Below are 24568 nucleotides of genomic sequence, written 5' to 3'. Positions count from 1 at the left end.
CTGTCATTGTTTCGGATTCTGTAATAAACAGCTTCTGCAAAAAGATCATGAACGAGATGATTAACAGATCTGATGGTTCAAAATTGACCCCAAGAAGCCATTGTGTCCACTTCCTTGTCCAAAATCAGAAATGCAAAATTTACCTCAGATGGGTGACAAAGATATTTTTTATCCCTTGTGAATCTAGTGAGGCTCTACAACCTTCCTGGGTTGTAGTCATATCATTTTAAAGTCTTTATCACTTTAATGTTTAGAAAGTTCTGCCTTACATTAAATTTATAATTCTGTAGCATTTAAGTATTCTACAGAATACAGTTCTATGCTCAGGAGATATGGTGCTGTACAGTCATGCATGTCCTGAGGCATAGAGCATTTGTCCTTAGCATGTATATTTCAAATTTAAGAATAAATGCAATGATTTCATGGGGAACCGATAAAGATAAAATAATTAAAACCACCAGTGATATTTACATTGGACTCTGTATTGATTTCAAATAGTTTTAACAATGAATCTCGTGCAAAATTATATGAACATTTGTTTCCTATGAGGACAGAAAGCTACCTTTGAGGATTTTTTTTATCTTTTCTTTGGTTTCTCACTGCTTTTGTCTTTGTTGCATCTTTGTTTTAATATCCCTTTAAGTAAACATACCGTAGCTTGCTTAGTTAGATATGGCTCTCTTCTTCACACTATGGTGTTTTTCCCAAAACTTCAAAATGTTTTTGTGATCACCTGGGGGATAATTTCTGAGATGCAGAGCAGCTGAGATGACAGGAACATGAATTTTGAGTCTTGTGTTCATACAGATAGATCACTTCATAAAGTCTTTTGTAGGTTTTCTGCGCTTCTACTGTATGGAGTTTGGCTCCTGGTTCAGCTGGCTTGGGGAGTTAATGATTACTCACAGGTGTCCCGAGAGCACAGAAACCAGAGAGGAGCTTTAATGGGGCTACAACAGCTTAGAGCAGCTCTCCCCTTGGGTACCACACAAGGACAAAGAGCACAAGGTCTAGCATCCAGGTCATGGAGGGAGAGAGAGGTTTGCTTACACACAGTTGTCTTGCAAGAAGTTTGTCCCTATGTTAAGAACTCAACTTGTAGGCAAGGTGTGGTGTTTTCTTAGCACTGGAAGGGTAAGGTCAGGAGTTCAAGGTCATTCTTGGCTACATATTGAGTTTGGGGATGGTGTAGGCTACATGCATTCCTATCTAAAAGTAAAGACACTTTACAAACAAAAAGAAGCTCAAAGTTTACAGCTACCACCTGAGTGATTGGCTTGGCTGCGGAATGGACGAGGCTTTGTATTTTGAAGTCTTCTGAGACTAGAGGGAAATAAGAGCAGGTTTTACTTTTGCTTATCTTCTTTTAGCATGTATATTTATGAAGACATGTGTGTGTTTCTGTGTGTGTGTGTGTGTGTGTGTGTGTTCTTAATTTATGCTGTCTGCAGCTATAAATGTCAGTGAGTGGAGACAGGGGGTGAATCTTCAGGTTGTGTTTTATTGAGAGCTTGCGGTCTGAGAAGACCAAGTGCTAACAGCTGAATCAGACTGTCTTACATACCTTCCCCAGCCATCCAGCTTCAGAACGGGTTGGAGGATGTTGGAAAGAAACCAGCCCAGCACTGCCGGTCCTTCTTGAGCTCAAGATGTAATGTCCTGCAGGACTGGTGATGAGTCACCTTTCTGAGACTTGTGATGTCTGTACTTCTCTCTGGTTCTTGTTCTTACCTTCTTCCTCAGTCTCTAGATGGAAAAAAAAGGAAATCTAGGGCAAGGGGTAGAAAAAGAGATGAGGGGTAGCAAGGGGCGTGGAAGACCAGGAGAATGAAAGCCACAAAAACACACCCTGTCTGAAAATAGCATAATGGAATCTAATACTTAGAATAAATTCCTTTAAAGAATAAAAACACTAAATTTTGTAAGAAAGAAAAACTTAAAAGAATGGGTTTGAAAAACATCAACTCTACAGAAAGAAGAAGAAAAGCAGTTTGGAAGGAGGCACAGGAAGAGGAAATTCAAGTGGTGCAAAGGCACGGTTACACAGGACCAGAGTCTAGATCGTGGAGTACAAGGATTCCAGGAAGAATGGCTATGTCATGTATCCAATACCTGCTGACTTGGAAGAGCCCAACATTCTTACATTCACGAAAGTCAACTGTATAAGACAGGAATATGTTAGTCTACTTGACTTGTATGCCTTCAGTATGAATACGTATATCATAACACCCCACCCTTAATTCTGTACACTAAGAAGAAGGGGAAAGTTGGTAGCTGTTAAGGAGATCAGCTACCATTTCCATCCAAACAGGAAGAATTAATTTTTAATCATATTAGGGGTTAGAAAGAATGTGGAGAATTTCCTGTTTAATACACTGCTGATAGAAAGAATAATAATTCTCTATCTAAAGAGAAATTTGGGCACATATTGTAACAATAAGTACATACTCTATGACCCAACAATGTTAACTTTATTACTTGAATCATTTATTAGAGATAACTAAAATGCTTATCATATAATTATATTTATTATCAAAAGATTATAAGCTAATAAGTGATATTAGGTCCATCCAAGAAATAGAATTTATATAGTCACTCATAAAAAGGCACATTATGTGTAAAGACCTCCAGAATGACATTTTAAAAGTTGTATAAAAGTGATCTTGCAGTTGAATCTGCATAGCATTTTCTTAAATATGTTCTTTGGAAATTGGAGTATGTAATGAAATGATGTGTAAGATTAGATAATGAACTTCTAGAACTGAACATACAAGGAAGCATATTACATCTGCAATAGGTGGTGTCCAAGTTCACTGAAGAACATTCCATGCCTTATTAATCATGGCTCAGGAATGAAAGGGACCCAATTAGGAGACAGTAGATTGAAGTTTTCTTATTTGAAAAGATGAGCTGGACAAAGGGATTCTACCATATAAGGCTCCCTTTTTTATCCAGTGCTATGGAATGTCTTTCTGTACACTGCGAATATGTGTTGCTCTCATTGGTTGATAAATAAAGCTACTTTGGCCTATGGCAAGGCAGGATAGAGCCAGATGGGAAATCCAAGCAGAGATACAGGAGAAGAGCAGAGTCTGAGAGAAACCAGTCGCCACCAAAGGAGCAAAATGCCAGAGCACCACTAGTAAGCCATGGACCACATGGCGATACACAGATTAATAGAAATCGGTTAATTTAAATATAAGAGCTACTTATTAAGAAGTCTGAGCCATCAGCCAAGCATTTCTAATTAATATGAAGCCTCTGAGTGATTATTTGGGAACTGGAGGGTGGGAGAGAAACCTCTGGTTACAATCCAGTCTGCCAAAGTTATCAACTGAGCAGGAAGGCAGTGGCCCTCTTCCCAATGTACTTGGCTGTGTTTGGTCATCTCCACCCAACCTGCAGGTTCTTTAGCAAACCCCCAGCTCACTCCGACTTCTTATTCCCTTTTTTCTGATCACACTGGCCTCTTCACAATACTCTTGAAATATACCAAATAAAGCTGGTCCTCAATGCGTTGTCTTTTACTGTTACATCCCCATGGTGTCCATGTCCACCATGCCCCAACATATTAGGGTTTTATCCAGTGTCTACCTTCTCAGTGAGACTCTAAAAATCAACATTCTGTCTCACAGTTTGTATTTCCTTCCATGATTTTCTTCTCTCATTGTATTTGCTGTTTTCTAGCATGCCATGTATCTTACTTACAGATATTTATCATGGTTTGCCATGACACTAGGAATATAAAATACATGAGCACAGTGAGTTTGCTAATGATTGTTTGAAACCAATAATAATAGCAACTGAAGTAAAGATGATGTTTGCTAGATATTTGTTGAGTAAGTAAATGAGCAGATGAATGAAGAACAGAAATAATACTAGATTTAAGACTAATAATGAAATACCTATACCTGCTTTCTTACAGGGAAGGTTTTAAATTCTTCCATGCCTCCATCTCAGCTTTATTCCTTCTTTGAGTATGTCTCACATGGACATGCATTCCACCACTCCACCCTCAAGGTTCATCTTACTCACTATCTTATCTCACAAACACACAAAATGCCTCCTTGAATACATTTTTGTTCTCTTCACTTAAGGAACACTGACCTCCTACAACTGAACATCTGAGGCATTGTTGCTAATAGAACTCAATCCTCAGTCTGGAGCCCAACTGTCCCCCGCTTACCAAGGTATGGTAGCTCAGAAAAGAAGGAAGAACAGAGGAGTTATGCATCACTGCTTTTCAGGACCACTTCCCATTGACCTCTATGACTCTCCAGTCCACCAAACCATCTCCAGTCTTAAGTTTTAGAATTGTGTTATTTCTGGCACTTCAATTCGTATGCCCCACCACCCCCAGAAAGTCATTTTCTGAATTATGTGGGGGGGGATATTCAATCACCTGTGAACCCTAAGTTTGCATTTGTATTAATTAAATAAGACTCACTTTGGGTCAGGAGGCTGAGTTACCAACTAGTTGACAGAAAGTAGTCATAGAGCATCAGAGCGCATCCAGGAGAGATAGAGAGACACAGGAAACCATAGAGAGGGATTTGGAGTGGCATGGCCTTTTCTCGTTTGGCAGAGCAGAAGCATGAGCCTTTTAGAGATGCCAGCAAGGAGAGGTTAGCTAGTTGTGACCCAGCCTCTCTGAGCTAGCAAGATTTCACCCCAGCCTTTGAATCTTGAGACTTATTTATAAATAGAACAACAGAGATTTAGTTAAAGATACCTTTAGTGGTAGCAACAGAACTGGTGCCCGTGGGAACAGAACTCATGCCAGGCTACAGCCTGAGCAGCCAGGCTACTACCAGAGAAGCAGGCCGGTAACTGCGAAGCTGCAACTGCTGGCTGAAATAAGAGTAGATTAAGGGGCAGCCACTGTGCCGAAGTTAAAGCAGCAGAAGTAGAGATCCTTTATCCCAGAAAGGCATCTCTAACGGGTTTTAGCACTTACTGACAGAAGACTGCAACTTGGGGTTTTCATTTCCTCTTTTCCCCGGGTTTTAATACAACATTCAATTCCTCGCTGGACATCTGCGAACGCTTTAGAGCTCAGTGCATGCAGAGCAATCTCTCCGTGCCCTCTCTTGTGCTGTGTGGGTAGCTTTGGTTAACATAACTCACCTCTACCCTGTTGTTCCTCCTTCTCCGTGGCCACCAGTCCCGTGAACTCCACTTCCATAGAGTCGTCTGGTGAGTTCCTCTCAACTGTCACTCACCTTTAGTCATGATTGACTTTCTCCAACTTCAATGGCTGCAACCACCTCTCCCCTGGTCTTTTCGCTTCTCCTCTCTAGTTCATTCTTAATTCTGTCGTTAGAATGAGCATTGAGAGGCTCTGAGCATCCTAGAGCACCTGCTACAACTTCCTCTTGTTCAGCAGTCCAAGATGTTGCTATCTGATTGCCTTGGCGACATCTCACCAATTCCTGTGGGAAGCTCACCTGCTTCTGTGAGTTGACCTCCCTTGCAGCTCTACTTAAACTCTCCCCATCGAATTGACTAACCAACTCCTCATGTCCCTATTCCTTTGTGCAAACTCCACCCTATGTTCGGAAATGTCTGCCCCCTCTCCCAACTTGACTAGTTTCTAGTCATCTTACAAAACCTTCTCAGATTTCCCCAGGAGCTACTTCTTAATGGTCTACCAGTACTGTCTGAAATACATCCTTGTTAAAGCATAAATACAGACGTATTTTTCTGTCCATTCAGATATTTATTTCTGTGTGTATCTTATCCATGTTTTTAATTCATACTTCTTAGGATGCATGACAAAAGAAAGCAACCAAAATGATTCCTGAAGTGAGAGAACACATTGTTTGAATGCTTTCCTATGAAGGTTTATCACAGCCACCTCTTCCGGCATGAATGACGTGACTTTGAAGATGTCTCTGAAGTTAGCGGGCCTTTTGTAAGCTAGTTTGTAGACAGCTCTTGTTATTTACTTTTGTCATAATAAAATGTTTAGATTGCCTGACATGGGCAGAGATGCCTCCGCCTTTCTCTGTTTAGCCACCTCTTCAGGGCTCCCACACTTGGAAGGACACTGCAGTTCAGGTGAGCTGGCAGGGTGCAGGCCTTCGGCCTTAGTTATTGGTGACATCAGTTTGTACGTGTGCAGCAGGTTTCATTCTTTCTCGGACGGTTACATGTATTCTTTATGTATGTATTTGCTATTCACTTGTGTGGGGCAAAAAGGGAAAAGAGTGGCATGTGGAAGCTGTGCCAAGAACAGTGGGTCTGAGTACCTCAGCTACAAAAGGCTCCACGTTTGTCTTGGACATCCTAAATGCACCTGCCGCGAGTCCCTAACTCTAAAACTCGGTGTCCTCTGTGTAACATAAGATAGGGAGGAGGAATTCTTTCTCTTGAATAGCTAACGACACCAGCGCATCTGAGACCCCACCACATTGACTTCTCCCCAAAAGCCTCATTGAAAAAAATGGGCTCTGTACTCTAGAACTTTGATGCCTTCTGACCCACCCCACACTTCCACACCCAAAGTGGCAATTGCTGAAAAAGCCTGACCCCCAAGACTAAGCCACCTTTCTGCTTTACCTGGAAACAGCAGGACCACAAGGAGAAGGCCGACAAAGAAAGGAAGGGCTCTCTGTCTCATGGCTGCAGAGGGGACTGCCGGCAGAGGAGGAGCCTAGGTGGGTGGGTAGCAGCTGCAGGATCTCTTATAGCTGTGCTTAGAAAGTGGGCTGGGAGCCTCCAGACAGGGCGCACAGCCACAAAGGTCACCAGAAGACGTGTTAGTTCCCATACTGTTCCCAGAACAAACTTTTGAGTTATGTGGGTTTTTTTTTTCAGAAAATAAATAATATGCCTGAATGCTTTGGATGAGCTTGATGAATAAGAATCCAGGATTAAATTAAGATGGAAGGCATGGAGAGGAAAAATAAACATTAGCACATCTCCAGTTCCCCCAGTTACTTTTCAGTGCCCCTCCCCAAGGCATCAAAACAGTGATTAACAGAAGGCTACCATGCTGATTCTATGTTGCCTGTAGAACACGTGGTTTTAATGGAAAAATATTGTGCATAAAAGCTTAAAACATCCCAGCTAGGAAGGGCTCCAGGCAGTCACAGCTGTGAAGATTTCCATGGCTGCTCTTTCTTCTCTTGCTCAGTCTCTTTCTCTGTTCTTCACTCCTCCCTTGCCCTTCATCTCCTTTACTATCTCCCTTTCCATTTTAAGTTATCTGGATCATCTTCATTTTCCCTTTCTCCTTCATTCATTTGACTCCTTGGCACCTCCTGGCGATGCTGTTAGATCCAACTCAGTTTTGCAGAAAAAAAAAAAAAAAAAAAAAAAACGTTTTACAGTTGAGCCCAGGTTTTCTCTTGCAGTGATAACCACACAAGAGGCTCTTCTCCCTTTTCTCCTTCATTCTCTCACCAGGCAGGCACCTTCATCTCGCTGCCTTCCCTCAAACATGCGTAGCCCAGGAAACAGAATCCAGACTAAACCCAAGTACCATAGGTCAAGAGTTATTTTAAATAAATAAATGCCCAATGTATTTTGCATGGAAGCGGTGTTTTCCATTTTAAATGGGTGAAGTTATTAAGTATAGAGCAAGCAGAATAAATGAACAAAAAGTAAGCAACAGAAAGACAATAGAGCATTGGCATGGAAACTGCCTGAGAACAACCCAGGCATCAAAGCTCTCAGCTGGAGGGTGTGACCAAGAGAATCCCAGGCAGAGCATCTCCTGGGTGATTTGTGTACTGTTGGAAGGGGATTCAAGTTTGTTGATGGTCATGTTAGTGAATGGTCTTCTCTTAAGGGCTTAATCCCTAGTATCACCCGGGTGAAAACAAACCACCGTAACAGCAACAACATCAAAACCAACTAGATATAAAAACACAATCAGAGTGAACTAAAGCCAACCATTATACTACTGATAACTATTAAAAAAAAATAGCTGGCTTCATAGAAGTGGGCTGCTTCTTACTTTTTTCTGTGTGCCATCTCTGTTGCTGACATGGTTCTTGGCTGTTGTATTACCTCTCTGGAACAATTGCCTCACCCCAAAAGCATAAAAAAAAATAAACAAGAATAGAGGGACCGTAAAGTTTAGATAGCCATTCTTGGCCTTCTGAAAGAAGGAGTTAACAAGCTGAAGAAAAGCAGCCATTTATTTTCGTCGGCATATCTGCTTCCAGCAGACGCCACAGCAAAAAGACACAGCTAGGTCATCTCTGAATCTCTATGTAGCCGAATCGTTGCCTTTGCTCCTTTCGCATGGCTGGACTGTCACACAGCACTTCAGAGACTTCCGACAGAGAGAAGTAAGCTCTTCATTTTTCAGACAGTAACCCGTGCATCTCCCGTTAAGCTTGCTGCACTTCTCATCGAAGAAAGCATTCTTGGCTACAAAAAGAATTCAGGTTAATTAACTCAGGTTAATTCTTTTTTCAAATGTGGCTAATTATCACTTGTGATTGGTGTGTGACGTCAGCAACAGTCTCTTTACACATGCTAGTTCTCTAGTAGATGGGTTACTAACACGAGCATTTTCTGTGCGGCATCTCTGCCTTTTGTCACCCGAGGTAAAATATCAGAAAGAACTAGGTAATACTTGGAAAGTTTTGATTAGGACTTTGGAAGACAGAAGCTGACATCCCTTTATACAAATCTGAAGGGGAAAAGAATATCAACTCAGCTCATAAATATTTCACAGCTAGGAACTTCCCGAAGATACTTTCAAAGACTGCTATTCCGTAAGGATTGAGAGCAAGGCCCGAGAAGGGGGAGATGACTCAAGACTGTATTAAAAGTGGTAGCTGTATACATAAAACAAATGTTTAATGGAGTAGTCAGAAAATAAAGAGGCCTGTAGACTATCCAGTTCACAACGGTGGCCCAGGCAGATTGAAGCCAAAGAACATCTCTGTCCACGGGTTTCTAATGGGCCATCACGATACCCAAGTAGAGAAAGACATCTGGTTTCTCTACCACGTTCCAGGATGCCACTGTGAAAGTCAGACAGTCTAGGGGAAGTGGGGGTAGTTGAGACAAGCTCGCTGTGACTCTTACATTCATTATCTTACTCATTATTTTTCATGAAATTTTAGTTCTTGCATTAGCACCTTGTCCGCAGCATTCACAAGAGCAGACCACTACATGTTAAAGATAGACAATCTGTCTTACCAGGATTAAAATCTCAAGAGTTGCTGACTTGCAGTACATGCAGTGGAGGTATCCAGTGTATAGAGATTCCATTTGATATGAATGCATGAAGTTGCTAATTTAAATTTATGCAAAACATATAATCTAGGGGTGACGACCCTCAACTGTACTGGCCATGAACTACTATGAGACCGTCGGTTCGCAGGTATAAGCGGCCCATGTTTCAAAGCCCCTTGAAATCTGGCTTTCACTGCAATATTTAACACTTTCTCTGCTCTCCTAATATAGTAAGGCTATGTCAGACTACAAGTTCAGGACCTTCTTCTCCAAGAGTCTTTGTAGGACATCCAATTTACAGTGATGAACCAGCAGTTTTTGGAACAAAAGAACATCTTTGCTGATAGCTTTCTAATGGCTCAAATGGAGTCTCTACATGTGTGATGCATTTGGTATGATAGATAATTTTATAGTGGATAATTTTGTGTTGTCTTAACTAACTCTGTAGTACATATGAATGATTGTAATACCTCTCATCAACCCCAGTGTTCACATCAGTGCCAGGAGGATGCAGGATAAACCATTCATTCACTGAAGGGCTAGATCTCCAGATCCTGATGCAAAACCCATCACATAGACTTGTCACAACACAGACCAGGGGCACACACAAAATGGTGAGCAACACACACGGGCTGCTACATCACTAGAACCTGGAGTAAAGTTAAATTCACGTTGGCTCCCAAATGCCCCTTCACTCAGCTCCCTGGAATTAGGACCTGTGCCTTAATTTTGGAGAGGATACAGCTACATCTTTTCAAAGTTGCCAGAAGGGTGAGAGAGCCTAGAGAGTTCCAATGCGGGAAGGATATCCCACATCTCTCTCTGTGTAACACAGGGTACCAATTCTGCCTTACCTGTATGTCCCTGAAATGAACCTTCTAATGCGGGAAGGATATCCCACATCTCTCACTGTGTAACACAGGGTACCAATTCTGCCTTACCTGTATGTCCCTGAAATGAACCTTCACCCATCTGAGTCTCTGTCTGCATGAACATGTGCGTGTGTGTGTGCATGTGTGTGTGTGCGTGCGTGCGTGTGTGTGTGTGCATGTGTGCATGTGTGTGCATGCGTGCATGTGTGTGTGTGCGTGCGTGTGTGCGTGTGTGTGTGTGTGTGTGTGTGTGTTTAGGGTAAATATTTCAAACTAAACGAGAAAAGCCTGAGTATCATTAAGTTAAAAGTAGAACAGAAATTTTCTTAAAGGCACTGGTTGTAGAGAACTCAATGCATTTCTTTATCAGGAGTCTGCAACAGAGCATCCATCTTTAGATAAGCAGTAAACAAGTGGTCGTCTCCAGTGTGGTCTTTTGCCTGATGCCATGATGGACAAGGACATGGATATGTAGTTCCGTGGCTTTCCTCCTCCACACCTTTCTTTTTCTATCTATTTATGGCCTATTTACTCTTCATTTAAAACACATTTGAAAAATCTGGGGTTTTTTTTTCATTTTAATTACACCTTTAATTTTTGTCCATTATTTTTGTTAATAAGCATAAACCCAGGCATCAAAAAGTATCTTTCTTCATGTTCTGCAACTTATTCAAACCTATGACAACTTCTCATAGATACTAATGGAAAATGCAATGTATGAATGAGTATGTGGTTATTGATGAATAGATGATTCATTATAGGAAAGTTATCTTCTTCAAGCAACTGTTCTCTTTCAAGGCAACAGACCAAAGACATCCTTCCATCTTAGGATTGATCACACCTCGGCATTTGCAGGATAGACCTTGTGTCTGGGCCAGCATCTTAGATCACCCTTCATATAAAGAAGTTTGTTTTCTTTACCTGGGTCCAGAAAGAAGAGAAGAACAAAGAGAAAGAAGGATGTCTTCATGACCTGGAGGACGGTGAGGGGTCAGCGCAGTGTCCGTGGGAAAGGAAAGCAACACCCACCTTTATACATTTCTCCAGACTAAGATTCTTGATCAGTGAAGCTTACAGAATGAGTGAACCCATGCCGTGCTACACGGAGCCTACCAGCCGCAGTGGGTGTCTCTCAACCTACAGCTGTTGCTTTTCTGGTTCTGGAAAGTTCCCAAGAAGGAAAATAGGCATGAGAAGAGAACAGAGGTGGGCGCAGATGGATGAGTGGGGACAGGGGTCATGGGAGACAAATCTGGAGTTCAGCCATTTTATTGCTAATCCTGACTGTGTTCCTTAATAGCGTCAGCTCTCGGGTGTAGTGAAAGTGTAAGCATATGACAGTTAAGAACGGGTGCGCTGTGGTCAGGTGGACTCTGAACTCCAAATTCAGTCTTTGCGAACTGCGCACGCTGGGCTAAGAACATGACCTAAGCATGCACACCATTGTTTGTTTTAAATTCTGGACTTTGCTATATGCAGCCCATTTCAAGTACTACTCATCTTACTTTAGCTGAGGGTTTCTTGTTTTTGTTTGTGTGTGTTCTTTTTTTTCAAATTTTGCACAATATATTTTGATCGTATTCTTTCCGCTCCCATAACTCCTCCCAGATCTTCCCCACTACCCACCCAACTTCGTGATGTCTGATTTGTGTCGGCCAACTACACTAAGCATAAGGCATGTCCTGGAGTGTGGTTGATACACCCATCACTCCAGTGACAAAAACTGATTCTCCCTCTTCCAGAGCTATCAATTACACACAAATAGCTTCTTGTCTAGGACTGAGCCTGGTGCCCGCCTCCCCTGCAGTGTGCTGGAGCTTTATTTGTTAAACTAGCGCTGGTCTTGTGCACACTTTCACAATCTCCGTGAGTTCATATGTGCATCAGTGTCAAAGGAGTTCCCTCAAAGTTGTCCACTACTGCAAGTGCTTATAATCGCCCCACGTCCTCTTCCACATAGATCCCTGAGCCTTGAGTGGAGGAGAGTGATAAGAATCCCAGTAATGGCTGACATTCCAGCCAGTCTTTTGCTCTCCACACATTGTCCAGTAGTGAAGGTCTATGTTAATTACCTTATAATGCAAGATTCTCTGGAAAGGGTTGAGTGATGCCCTGATCTGAGTATAGAGATGTCTTTAGGTGTCTTATTACTATGCTCATTTAGCAGAGTAGTTGTTCAAAGTTATATAGAAATATGAATGTAATAGTAATAATAATAATCAGACATTACGCTAAACACTTCTATGTTATATGCGATGTTTTCAAATGTCCCATGAGATAGATATCATAATTCTAACCCAATTTTAAGGATAAGGAGACTGAGGTTTGAAAAATTATGACCTATAAAAGGTGATCTTCTTGGTAGGTATCTAACTATATAGTCTGCATTTTTCATGTATGTGCCTCTCTCTTTCTGTGTGTGTGTGTGTGTGTGTGTGTGTGTGTGTGTGTGTGTGTGTGTGTAAAGGGAGAGAGAGAGAGGAGCCCTGAGAATTGAGTATAAGGTTTTGTGTGTGCTAGACAAACACTACAACCCTCTTTTTAAGTATTCTATGGTCTTGAGCTCACTGAATTCACTGAATATCCCAGGCAGGGTGTTAGCTCACGATGCTCCTGCCTCGGTCTCTGGAGTAACTTGTTGATAAACCTATGGCTCCAGGCCTGCCTCGGCCTCCAAGACTGAAGATCAGAAACATCATGTAACTATAAGCATCAGGGTGGCAGTAAACAGGACACCGTTCAGGGGACTGACATGAATGACATGATTATTCTTTTTGATACCCATGTTTTTAATTGTTAAAGATCGCTATGGTTATGACTGGCCTGTGATGTGATGTCTGACAGGAGCGGGATTCAAAGCAAACTCAGCAAAAGGGCTGTTACCCCTCACATTCTCCTGAAACATTTCCAGATACGGCAATGAGAAAGAGGAGGACAAGTGTGCACATCTGTGGATTGCCTCCCAGTCCCCGCCAGAGCTCTGTAAGAGGCATGAGCATTCAAAGTACTTCTGTGTTGGGACTATACCAGATCCCCGGGACATGCTGCAAAGGCAATACATGCGCTTTGGTTCTTAGGGAGATACGAAGAACCCTCGAGATTCTCTCCCCTAGATTCCCACAGTAGAAGAGTGCATTCTACCCTGTGATCTACCAGACTTGTACAAACACCCACTCCGCTCCACAGGCTGGCCGGGTGTTGGGGAATAAGACTTTGCAGGCTCCAAGGTTCTAACCCACTGCTCCAGTTCTTGATCTTGGCAAATGGAGCATGCAGTTGTGCTTTCTTCATTGATCCACATCACTGACCAAGAACAGAACCCATTACTTTCAAATATAAATGCCTTCTTGTCCCCTCAAAGAAATCCTGATCCTGTGTTCTGAAGAATCTTTGCTCAAACATGGCCCCGAGCAGAGTGATGTTTTCTTTTGTGTGTGCTTTGTTCTTCAGTGTAGCCCTATTGCCGTCAGGTAAAGAAAAGCTGATGGGACCTTGATGGGGTGATGGGGGCAGATCATGAAACCCGGTGACTCTTCCATGTATCACCCTGAAATTGACAGTAAATCTCTTCCCCAAAGAATTCTTGGAGCCGTACTCATGTATCCTAAGAACCACCTGAATAGAGCTTTAATTTTCATTTTGTTCTTGTTTTGTACATTGATCTTCCTGGCTCAGGAGTGCTGGTCTTGAGAATCAAATAAAGATGGCAGCCATATCATCGGTAGTCCCTCATGAGCCCTGTCACATGCAGGAGAAGTATTATAGAGTGTCATTTCTTGCCTTAATATTCTTTTCTAATATGTATTTTGTTTTAAATTTAGGGTCCTGGGCAGGACTTGAGTATTCCCAGTCATTTCCAGGAGGTAAATTATATTTCTTACCCATGCTTTCTCATTTTCTCTTGGGGATTCAGGCCTAGTTAGCTATCTTTGACTGATAAAACCAAGGATGTATAGACTGAGTTCTGGATTCTTGGCTCCATCTTCTCTTCTTCTTGTACCCATGATCCTATTTGTACTTTTCCATTGACTCTCCCATTCATTTACGGTGCTTAGCTTCAATCTCATCCACACCAATTGGCACTACCTAGAGATCACGGTTTCCCTTATCTTATAACCTAAATTTAATGAGGTCTGCACAGTTGTGTGCTGCTGGAGTAAGGAGGATGAAGTAAAATGGTTTTGTAATAAGTCATCTTTGTTATAGAAAAAGCTGCTTATAATGGTTAGTCACGAGCATTGGGTGTGCACAGGAGAGTCTCTTACATGGGAAGACGGCAAAATGTAAACACTAAATAAATATTGAAATATTCTTGGAAGGCTGGAGGAATAGCTCACTGGTTAGGAGTACTTGCTGTGCAACCATAAGGACCCAAATTGGACTCAAGCCCCCATGCAGCCTTGCTCGAACCTGTAACCCCAGCACTGTGGAAACAGAGCTAGGAGTCAATGGAAACTTTTTATCTGCCAGTCCAGCTAGAAAAAAATGGCTAAGATTCGAAGAGAGACCCTGCTTCAAGGCTGAGAGTGATAGAGGGAGAGGATACTCAATGCCTTCTTCTTGATTCGATGTGTGCACACACATGGATGCATGTACCTGTACATACATGTGCGTGTGTACCAAACACATAACTCCCTCTCTCTACATACACACACAACAATAATAGTAGTAATTTATTGAATAAATTCAGACGATATTCCAGAATGAGAAATATGGAAGTCATAGACTACCAACTTCTCCAGGTCTCAATATACACGCATCAATTATGCCATTTAATCATTACAGCACCCTTATAAGTAAATACTCTACAGCACAAACATCACACAGTTAATTTGTTTGGCCACAGAGCAAATTTAAAATGTGAACAGGTATTTCTGATATGTCCCTAAGCTGAATAAAGCTAGGTAAATTAAGAAATTTATTGAAAATATATGGCCATTACTAGGCCCACACGAGAATTGAGACTAAAATTCTTCATTCCAGCTTCAGGGATTTGAAACCCTAATCTATTCCTTGCCTTTTCACAAGCAATTTTTCGGTAGTATGAGATGCACATTTAATAGTTCTGAAAAAGAGATATTATTTTATCACTTATATTGGAACAATGAAAGACAATAAACACCTGGGGAACATGGATGATGTTTTTCTCTTGTTTTTAACTCTTCTCAGCTCCATACCATGGTAAACAGAAGCTATGCGGTAGTGCTTTTCTTATATGGGGTGTGTGTGTGTGCGTGTGTGTGTCTGTGTGTGGTGTTCATATACGTGTGGAGACCAAAGGTGGAACTTAGATGTCATTCCGCAGGATCCATCCATACCTTGTGTTTTGAAACTCAAGCTGACTACTGAGTTTCCAAGACTCAACTGTTTCTGCCTCCCCAGCTCAGATCCAGCCCAGGATGAGACTCGGGTCCTCATGCTTATCCAATAAACACTTGACCAATTGAGCCATTCCCCAAAGCCTCTGGGCGAATTGTAGAAAACGCTCTCCGTAACCATATGTGCGAACCATACACGTGTTCGGGTGGCCTAAGACATTCTTCCCATTCCCAACAAGTTCCAGCGAACATCTCAGCAGCTCTTTCCTGGCACAGGTGAATTTGCTGTGTGTGAGACCTGCCGGCTCGGTCGGGGGAAATGCAGGACGGTGTGCTTGGAAAGTGAGAAGATTGCAGGAAGGTGCAAGCTGAACTTCTTCTGCTGTCGGGAGAGGATCTGAATGCACCAACCATCGCTCCTCGGACCTTCCACTCGTACTGAATGAATGTCCAAAGCCAGAAGTTTTGTGGCTGAACTGGGCCCCAGTGAATGTAGTTCAGTGTCCGTCTCCCCTCACTTTTGTTTCTGTGCTTCCTTTTCATTTTAAGATGATAAAAATCAAAACAGCAATGAATACCTTCTACTCAATCTCTCATAAAGCAGGGAACAGGGTCACCACCCGAGAGTAGGTGTGGCTGAATGCAGAGCGGAGAGCCCATAGGCCAGTCTCCTTTCCTTTTGCTGTCACACACCAACTGAGTTCAGTTACTTTATAAAGAAAAGTTTATTTCACCCAGACTAAAGTCCAAGATCAGGTGACCTCAGGCATTTGACTGTAGAGAGGTCTCCCACGCTGTGTCAGATCATGGTGAGGCCATCCCGGAAGAAGAGCGTGGATGAGAGCAAATCCTGTGCTGCGTGAAAACAGGCCTGAGGGCAGGGAGGGGAGTGGGGGACATTTTCATTATTTCATAATAAACTCTCTGGGAACAGCCAGTGTCCCCATAAGAAACATGCTAACTCCTTCTAAGGACAGTGTCCCCAGCAACCTAATAAACTTACGCTAACGTACACATATTGTTTTGGTTTTACTTTTGTTGAAACAGAGTCTCAGTATGCGGTCCAGTTGGGCTGGTACTCACTCCATAACCCAAGCTGGCCGGAAACCCCCTGCATCCACTTCCTGAGCACTAGGGCACGTATGTGCCACCACAGCGGGATTCAAAGCCCTAATTGTAAAGTTTCCATCATATCTCACACTGAGGGCCAGGGTTAACACTTTAATCATCACAGGTGGCTCCCCATACTTTCATTCCTTGACTAGACATTTTCTTTTCTCCAAGATGGCTTCTCTGCATCTTTCTCACCATTTCGGCAGCTCCGTATTTCCCAGAAATTAATTTACATGGATTGATCTGTCAAGGGCTCGCTCTGTTGTGGATGTTGGTTTTTATTCTTCCAGATAACTGTACTGCACAAAACTACACTGGCTCCATTGCCTTTAGGACAAAATTAGAGTCTGTTGGTAGCACATAGCTGTGTAGGAAAATATACATGGCTTTCCCACCACTGATGGTTATGGAAGAAATTTTAAGAATATACCATCTTCAAAGACTTACATATGCATAAGCTTGAAAGATTTAACAATAATTTGCATATAATTGCTTGTTTATTTGTGAATTTCCCTAAGCAGACAGTTTCCCACTAGAAAATTAAACAACACTGATTTAAGAATCTAATGGAGAAAAGCAATCAAATTTGAGCTGGATTCTTCTATGAAATTTAATATCTATTGGGATAGCTAAAATTTATTCTAAACCTCAAATTTTTTTTGTAGCTTTTTCAAAATTTATTTTGCATGAGGATAAAGTGGGACTTCATCCTCCCCATCTTTAATATCTGCTCCAAATAAAACTTCAGGATTAAAACCACCAGCCCCTGGAACATTGTTGTTTTAATCTTTTTTTTTTTTTTCCCACTGTGTCCTTAAGAACAAGGGTAAAGCCCAGCTTTCCTGGTAAAAGTTGCCAGCGCAGAAGCCAGGACAAGCAGTGGGGGGCACAGCCCAGCCTCTTTCCTTTGCCTGTTCCCGATTCCATGGCCTGAGGCGGTGGTTTGCATTTTTAGGACAACAGCAGGCTGCGAGCAAGCAGGAGACCTCTCATCAGGCTTCCTAACTACGTACAAAATGACAAGAGAGAGCCTGTGGTCTCCAGCTTGGCTTATGGAGAGTCAAGTGCCAAGAAGCCGGTGCCTCTTTTTGCCACCCCCAACCTGTACTTCTGCGGAAAGGACCCACGGACTGTGCAGACTCCAGCTTTGCGATAGTCTAGGTCTAGCTGTCATGCACTACTCCCATGGGAAAACAGGCCCCTTCACCGTCTTGCTTGCTCCTGCTTGGTTTATACCTTTCCATAAAACCCAGGAAAGAGCTGTACTTGCCAGCTCACAGGAGTCCAGTTCTTCCCCTAATCAGAGCATCCCGGGACCGTCCCCTTTGCACACTATCCTGATCAGGGAAGACTGGCTCCCTTGGATTTGGGAGAGCATGCAGATAGCTGGGAATACAGATTCCAGGCCTCACAAGGTCAGCGCGCCTTTATAATCACCTCCCTAATTACAGACTCTATCCTCAATTATGACTGCCCTCTTGAAAAGAAATCCCACAGCCAGCCAGCTGCAGACATTCCCATCGAGAAGGAAGTGGACAGAGCTCCTGTTCGGAGGTCAGTGGAAGGAAAGACCTGTACGGAAACGGCTTCTGCACAGAAGCTGGTTCATCAGCAAAAGCCAGCATGAGGGAGGTTACTGTTGGTCTGCAGACCAGGGATGGTTACAGGATGCGGGGTAGGATGAAGAGATGCGGAGAATAGATTTTGACACTGTTTGACCTTTGTTAAGCGTGACCAGAGTAGTGAGTACTGAGTTAAAGAATGCCAAGTGAAAATGTAGTATGCTGATGACCAGCTTGGTCATGGAAGGGTTGGGGTGTCTCAGGGGGTCCAGCAAAGATTTAGCTAAAATTTTACTTTACTTTTGAGAATGCTGATGATTGAGGTTTGGGGAAACTCACAATTTAAATATAATGGAGAATGCTTACAAAATTATGTGGCCACAGCTAAGACATGTCACTTGATGTACCTTTCCCAAAGAAAGATGAATCTCTCTATATCAATAGAATGGCCAACAGCCTAATTTGTCCAGTGGTCACACAACTAAACCTGACTCAACATCCCAGAATAACAGAATGAAAGACTACTTAGCAAATGCATCTGAGAAGAAAATATTCTTTTTTTTTGTGCTTTTTTGAATTTTTATTGTGGTTATAGTTATTCTGGAGAGCTTTGGGATCACTTTTGTTATTCATTTATTTTTTTTTCTTTTAAACACTGCCTGGCCCATTAGTTTCAGCCTCTTAACCCATTTCTAATAATCTATGTAGCACCACGAGGTGCGCTTACCAGGAAAGATCTTAACCTGCATCTGTCTGGAGTGGGAGAACCATGGCGACTCCCTGACTCAGCTTCTTTCTCCCAGCATTCTGTTCTGTTTACTTCACCCACTTAAGGGTTGGCCTATCAAATGGGCCTAGGCAGTTTCTTTATTAATTAACTAACGAAAGCAACAGATCAGAAAGAAATCTCTTCCACATCATTTCCCCTTTTTCTGTTTAAACAAAAAAGAAGGCTTTCATTTTAATATAGTAAAATTACATATAGCAAAACAGTTATCAAGCAAGAATTACAGTTACAATATTTATATCTATTTTATCTTTTATCATAACTAAGGAAAACTATAACTATTTATTTATTCTTCAACTCCATCAAAGACTCCAGAAGGATATAATATTACCTAAATAAACAAGAAATAAGAAAACTCTAGAAATGACAGAGACATCTTGCTGCCTGGACAGCTAAACCTCAAATTTTAAAAGCCACTCTAGCAGGTATCAATCAGTTAACTAACAACCGGTGGCTAAAACTTATAAGCGTACATTATACATAAAATTTTAAGGCACAGGAAGAAGAGAGAGCATGGTTATAGGTTTTGTGGAAATGGGGACACTTGAGATGGAACACAAAGGGAAATGGAGAAAGCCTAAGAAGAAATGGAATAGAATATTCCAGGCAAGAAGGCAGGGTTCTTTCTCTGCCTTGTCTCCGATAAAAGACTTAGACGAAAACCTGATCTGCTGGCCCACATGATACTCAATGGAGCATGGAAAATGGTTCTCTCTTAAGGCCATTTCTGAGCAGCAGAATGGGTCTGACTCTGCTCTCACAATAAAGGAGCCAGGCTCTATGCCGTACCTCCTTCATCTCCTCTCCACTGATGGTTACAGACATGAGAATCCTTTCATTAGTTGTTGCTGGGCTCATTCTTCTTGTTCAACTTCACCCAGGTAAGAGAAAAATCTCTGGAGAGGTAGTGTTAGCACTTTAATAGGGCTCTGTCTTTGGAAAAGCAAGCTGACTTCAGGGAAACCTCACTGTTCATCTCTATAATAGCAATAATCTCAGGCTAAGCCAGTCACTGAGCTGAGAAACAGATGAATCCAATCCACTGTCTTAGATCCTTAGCAACTAGAGCACCTGGTCCATTTTTCTAGTCAGTCTACACGGGGATTTGGGCTTCTTCGTTCTTTTAGATCCCTCCCCTGGTTTTCAACTCTTCAACACACCTCAGCATATGACAAAGTAACTGCTTTAAAATGGAAAACATCATCATTTTCAATGTCTCAGTAGTGGTTCAAATACTTTGCCCTGAGAGTATTTCACACTTTCTTTGGGATCTCATAGATAATAAATAGAAAATGATCTCACTGAAACCCCTACCATCCTGACTTGTTTGCATTTGAGACTTGGGGCTTTAAACAGATCTGTTTGCTCAGTATAACCTGCAACCAAACGAATCTTCTGGCTAGTCCTCCTCAAATACCCTTGAAACATGCTACCTGTATTCTGAGGTCTCCCGTCCTTCCTTCATAAGCTCCCAAGTGTTTAATCCTCCTGAGTGTGTGTGTCATCCTCAGAAGCTCTAGTTAGAAAGAGATCCTGACAATGTGTCCTTACGACTTGGGAGACATTGTCCCCACCTGCATTTATTCACTTACACAAAACAAACAGAAAATTTTAATTAAAGCTGAACCTTTGTCCTTAATTTTCTAGAAACGTATTGGTCTATTATTTCTGTTAATAAAATATAGACTCCCTGAGAGAGTAATCATTCAAAACTTATGATGTATAAATAAGTAAATGAGTGAGAAAAATGCATACATGGAATTTCGCACAAAACAATACCCCTAAAAAGCCAGATTGAAAAATATAGAGAAACCGTGTTAGAAACAGAGCAAGCTATGTTCTCACTAGGAGGTGCAGAAAGGCCTCCTGGGGATGAACCTTTGGGAAGAGGCAGCCCTAGAACGAAGCAAGGAGCATCCGGGGAACAGGGCCTGTGCCGAGCTCTCCCTTACAAACCAGGTCCCTAGCTAGCTTGTCCTTTCTCTTTGCAGAGAGGTCAGACAATGGGTGCAGAATAGAAGAGTGATTCAATCTGTCCTCTCCGTCTCCTCCTACCTAGGGAGTTCTCTGTAGCCAGATCAGCACATAGACTTATGTGTTCACCGGCCCCAGAACTCAATCTATTTATATTGGAATTCCAGCAAGCAGGGGGCAGGGGAGATAGTGGTGAAAATTGTGACCACCATTGCCAAGGCAATGAGGTGGGGGTGAATTCAATGATCAGCAGAAGGCAGCACCCATGAAATGATTTGAACTCTGTGCTTACTTTTCTTTTCTGCCAGTGGCAATATTGAGAGCGTTGTTGGTTAACTTTACATCTGAAACTTAAAGATCTTACAATAAATGGGCACGGTTTACTGTTGATCTGCCTATAATATTTTGCACTGCTTTTAAATTTTGAACTAAATTGTACTGCTTTGTAAATTTTGATCTCTGTCCGACACTACTAGAAATTCAAAGAAGAAACATCGTGTTGGAAAGGTTTGTTTGTTGGAGTTGGAAAGAGACATTCTCTTTTGGTGTAAGCCGGCTGATTTGAGCAGAGGAATGACCTGCATCTTTTGGAAATGATGCCTGAAGGCATTGCATATGATTTACCAGGAGTCTGGCCTCCCCACCCCCAGATTTAATAATTAAGAATTTACTGTTTGGCCTAGTAGATTAGTAGATGACTAACAGCCAGCCACTCTCTTCCCCTAGGCAGTGCCTCGTTCTACAGACAGCATCTCTGTTCAAAGCTGGATGGTCACTGTGCGATTGACTGCCTTACCTTTGAAGAAAAGATCGGGGGCTGTCGGGCTGACTTAACACCACTGTGCTGCAGAAAAAGAAAGAAACACTGAATTCTCAACACCAGCTCCCAGGATTAAATTCTCAACACCAGCTCCCAGGATTAAATTCTCAACACCAGCTCCCAGGCAGAATCTCCCAACAAAGCTCTCTGGACTTTCTCGACACTATATCTCATAAACCCTATACACTCTGTTTCTGGCAAAAAAAAAAAAAAGAAAGAAAGAAAGAAAGAAAGAAAGAAAGAAAGAAAGAAAAAAGAAAAAGAAAGCCTATGGGCTCTTTTATTGGCTGATCAAAGTAAGAAAACATGTAAAAGCAGGTAAAGATGGAAGACCAACTGATTTCTCTAGTTCTCTCCCTAGCTTTAAGCAGATCTTTGACAATAGGTCTTTCTTCTCCCCCAGTGTCTGATAGATGTGATTAGAGGGAACTTGACCCTCGCAGTAAATGGCTACTTGCAAGACACCAGTGGCTTCAACTGTAGCCCTGTCACGTGTTACGAGGCATTGTTTAGGCTGCCTTCCATACGCTGTGTGGCCTAGAACACGGCGTTCCATAGAGGGTGGAGCTCACATCAAAATTCAGGTTGGCTGTAGAGTAGATATGTTTCTCACAGGCCACGTACAGAGAACTTTACATCACAGCCCATGCAGACAGCCCAGTTCTCAGAAGTCATGAGCACAGTGCCTCACAACGGATGAGCCCGCCTTCAGTTTCTGACTTACTACATTCATAACACAGACGTCTGGCTTTTGTGTCTCATGTCCTTACCATGCCCAGTAAATAGTGTTCTGTGTAAAAATGGGACAAGGAAGGCCGTTCACAAAGGTGGGACATGTCTTAGGAGGAAATGTGGTAAGCTGAGTGGAAGAACAGGTTAAAACAATCTTCTGAGAAAGAAAGCTCACGCCGCTGGTGAGCCCGTGCTCCATCTCCCACAAAAAAAAAAAAAAAAAAAAAAAGATAGCATGCTCCAGCCTGCCCTTTTCCCTAATTTGACAAAATTGGAAGGCCAGGGATTTGTGTACCCTGACATAAAATCAAGCTTGTTTGGTCTCTATTTAAAATAATGGCTTTACAAAACTTTAAATTTGGTGGTGTCAGACATCGAGTTAATAAGCATAGGCCCAATTTCAAGAAGTAAGTGTGGTTTACAAAATTCAACCTGATAATACCATTTGAATTTTTTCTTCACATTTTGATGGCTCCGTTTTGATTTTAGAATTCTCTAGGACAGTTTACATTTCAAAGGATCAGAAGATAGTCAATGGCGCCATCTAGTGGAAATGTCATTCAGTGAGCATTCCTTTGCATCCTGCTCTTTTTGGCACCCCAGCTCCACCCCCTTTTCTCTGTAAACTCTTTGAAGGCATTGCTGACTATCCTGTGATTTGATCCTGTCTGGACAGATATATCCTAATGAGCAAGTAACACACTTGGGAAAAGGGAAGAGTACTGTAATCCTCGATAGTAAAAGTCCGTTGGAGCCAAACGTGAACAATGGAAATGTTTAGAGTGATGCCCTTAACTGAGTTTATCTCTTAAATAATAAACTAGTATCCTAAAACAGGAGCTAAGTCCACACATAACTCCAATAGAGAATAATTACGAAGATAAAATCAGTTTTTAAAACCAACTTGTCTCTGTCAAGAGGTTCTATTTGAGAGTATTATGGGGACACAGGAGATAAGTCTATCAGTAATGTGACTGACTCCCTGCAAACACGAGGACATGAGTTCAATCATCAGTGCACACGTTTAAAAGCCAGGTATTTGCAGGCCCATAGCTGTAATCCCAGGTCTGGGGAGGTGGGGCTCAGTGACAGGTCAGGCGATCAGATGTGCCAGCAACACACCACTGAGAAACCCTGTCTCAAAAAGAGAGGGTAAGACCTGAAAAAATAACAGCTGAGATCTCTTCTGGCCACCACATGAATGTCACACGTGTTCTGATAAATATACACAAGCTATTGTGTGTGCACAGATACATACCACAAATACACACGCACCACACCACACACACGGGAATTTATGTGTGTCTGTGTGCAAATCCTGATAGCTATCATTGGGAAGAAAGTCCATAATTTTACCTTTAAAAAGTTTTATAAACAGCTGTGAAAGCTTGGTAAAAATAATCTTAAATTTTCCAAGCTAACTTTTCCCTGGAATTTAATGTATCTGAGAGTTTAATCATATAAAAATGCCAACGGGTGTGTTTTGTTAGTCAAGATGCCTTCCTCTTTGATCTTCTTAGGACAGCGCCTCTCATCTGCAGCGTGATTTCAGCCCACGTCGCCCAAGCTCCTATCTCTAATCCCCACTTGATGAAGCTCTGAAGACTGATGTGTGTATCACAGTGCTATTTTTCTTCTAAAATCTATTTTTATAGTTTCATACTTATATACAATGTATTATTATTATCATATTTTCCCCATCCTAGCACCCTCCTGCCTTCCCTTCAGAACCCATTCTCCCACACGCTAGTTCTCCAATGTTTACACCATTAGAAGTGATATCACTGCCTCTAATAACCGCCAACAGCCATTAGCTCCTCAGGAAGAGATGAGGCATCGTCTCCATCCAGGGTTGAAAGTTGGGGGTGTTACGGCTAGAGAAGCTCCATTTTATGCCAGGCATCCATCTTGATGCCCACCAGCCATTTGACTCTGACTCCAGGCCCTGGAAGATAAGTTCACAGGACATCCGACTCAGTAAACCCCATCTGAAAATGTACAGGCACGACTCTGCTTGTTATGATTTGACTAACTGCTTTTATTTTGCTTCTGTCAACTAGGGTAACTGAGCTTGAGTGCCCAGAGTTGCATACTTTGTGATAGTTGTAGCTAGATTTCAGGATGTCAATCAGGCCAAACGTTCAGCAACACAGCACTTGTTTGGACAGGGAGCTGTACAGATTTTCCTACCT

The 24568-nt window shown here is 42.1% G+C and overlaps 3 protein-coding genes across 3 annotated transcripts; 2 read left to right on the top strand and 1 right to left on the bottom strand.

Annotated features, from left to right (window-relative positions):
• Positions 1-8218: 8218 nt before the first annotated feature.
• Positions 8219-11052, bottom strand: LOC121462145 (beta-defensin 15-like). The gene is made up of 2 exons (XM_041673562.1): positions 10992-11052; positions 8219-8382 (listed from the first exon to the last, which is right to left on the bottom strand). Exons 1-2 carry the CDS (start codon positions 11038-11040, stop codon positions 8219-8221), a joined length of 213 nt encoding a protein of 70 aa, XP_041529496.1. The 5' UTR covers positions 11041-11052.
• A 2418-nt stretch (positions 11053-13470) lies between these two features.
• LOC121462303 (beta-defensin 12-like) lies at positions 13471-16317 on the top strand. Its single transcript, XM_041673826.1, has 3 exons — positions 13471-13540; positions 13892-13933; positions 15665-16317. Exons 1-3 carry the CDS (start codon positions 13471-13473, stop codon positions 15787-15789), a joined length of 237 nt encoding a protein of 78 aa, XP_041529760.1. The 3' UTR covers positions 15790-16317.
• A 3356-nt stretch (positions 16318-19673) lies between these two features.
• LOC121462304 (beta-defensin 13-like) lies at positions 19674-21795 on the top strand. The gene is made up of 2 exons (XM_041673827.1): positions 19674-19731; positions 21551-21795. The coding sequence occupies exons 1-2, from the start codon at positions 19674-19676 to the stop codon at positions 21691-21693; spliced, it is 201 nt and encodes a 66-aa protein (XP_041529761.1). The 3' UTR covers positions 21694-21795.
• Positions 21796-24568: the final 2773 nt, after the last annotated feature.

The sequence above is a fragment of the Microtus oregoni genome, unplaced genomic scaffold (genome assembly GCF_018167655.1).
Source record: "Microtus oregoni isolate MIOR12 unplaced genomic scaffold, Mior012 000024F_ref0000369, whole genome shotgun sequence".
NCBI classification, from domain to species: domain Eukaryota; kingdom Metazoa; phylum Chordata; class Mammalia; order Rodentia; family Cricetidae; genus Microtus; species Microtus oregoni.
The sequence above is the reverse complement of the archived record's forward strand: the minus strand, read 5'-3'. Positions and strand labels throughout refer to the sequence as shown.

What these genes read in the sequence shown, in the direction of transcription:
- LOC121462145 (XM_041673562.1), bottom strand. Translation starts at nt 11,040, where the DNA reads ATGAAGACATCCTTCTTTCTCTTTGTTCTTCTCTTCTTTCTGGACCCA. An exon ending in TCTCTTCTTTCTGGACCCAG is followed by an intron (nt 8,383 to 10,991) that starts GTAAAGAAAACA and finishes TTCTTTTTGTAG; the next exon opens with CCAAGAATGCTTTCTTCGAT.
- LOC121462303 (XM_041673826.1), top strand. Translation starts at nt 13,471, where the DNA reads ATGGCCCCGAGCAGAGTGATGTTTTCTTTTGTGTGTGCTTTGTTCTTC. An exon ending in TGTAGCCCTATTGCCGTCAG is followed by an intron (nt 13,541 to 13,891) that starts GTAAAGAAAAGC and finishes TTTTAAATTTAG; the next exon opens with GGTCCTGGGCAGGACTTGAG. An exon ending in TTCCCAGTCATTTCCAGGAG is followed by an intron (nt 13,934 to 15,664) that starts GTAAATTATATT and finishes TTCCTGGCACAG; the next exon opens with GTGAATTTGCTGTGTGTGAG.
- LOC121462304 (XM_041673827.1), top strand. Translation starts at nt 19,674, where the DNA reads ATGAGAATCCTTTCATTAGTTGTTGCTGGGCTCATTCTTCTTGTTCAA. An exon ending in TCTTGTTCAACTTCACCCAG is followed by an intron (nt 19,732 to 21,550) that starts GTAAGAGAAAAA and finishes CTCTTCCCCTAG; the next exon opens with GCAGTGCCTCGTTCTACAGA.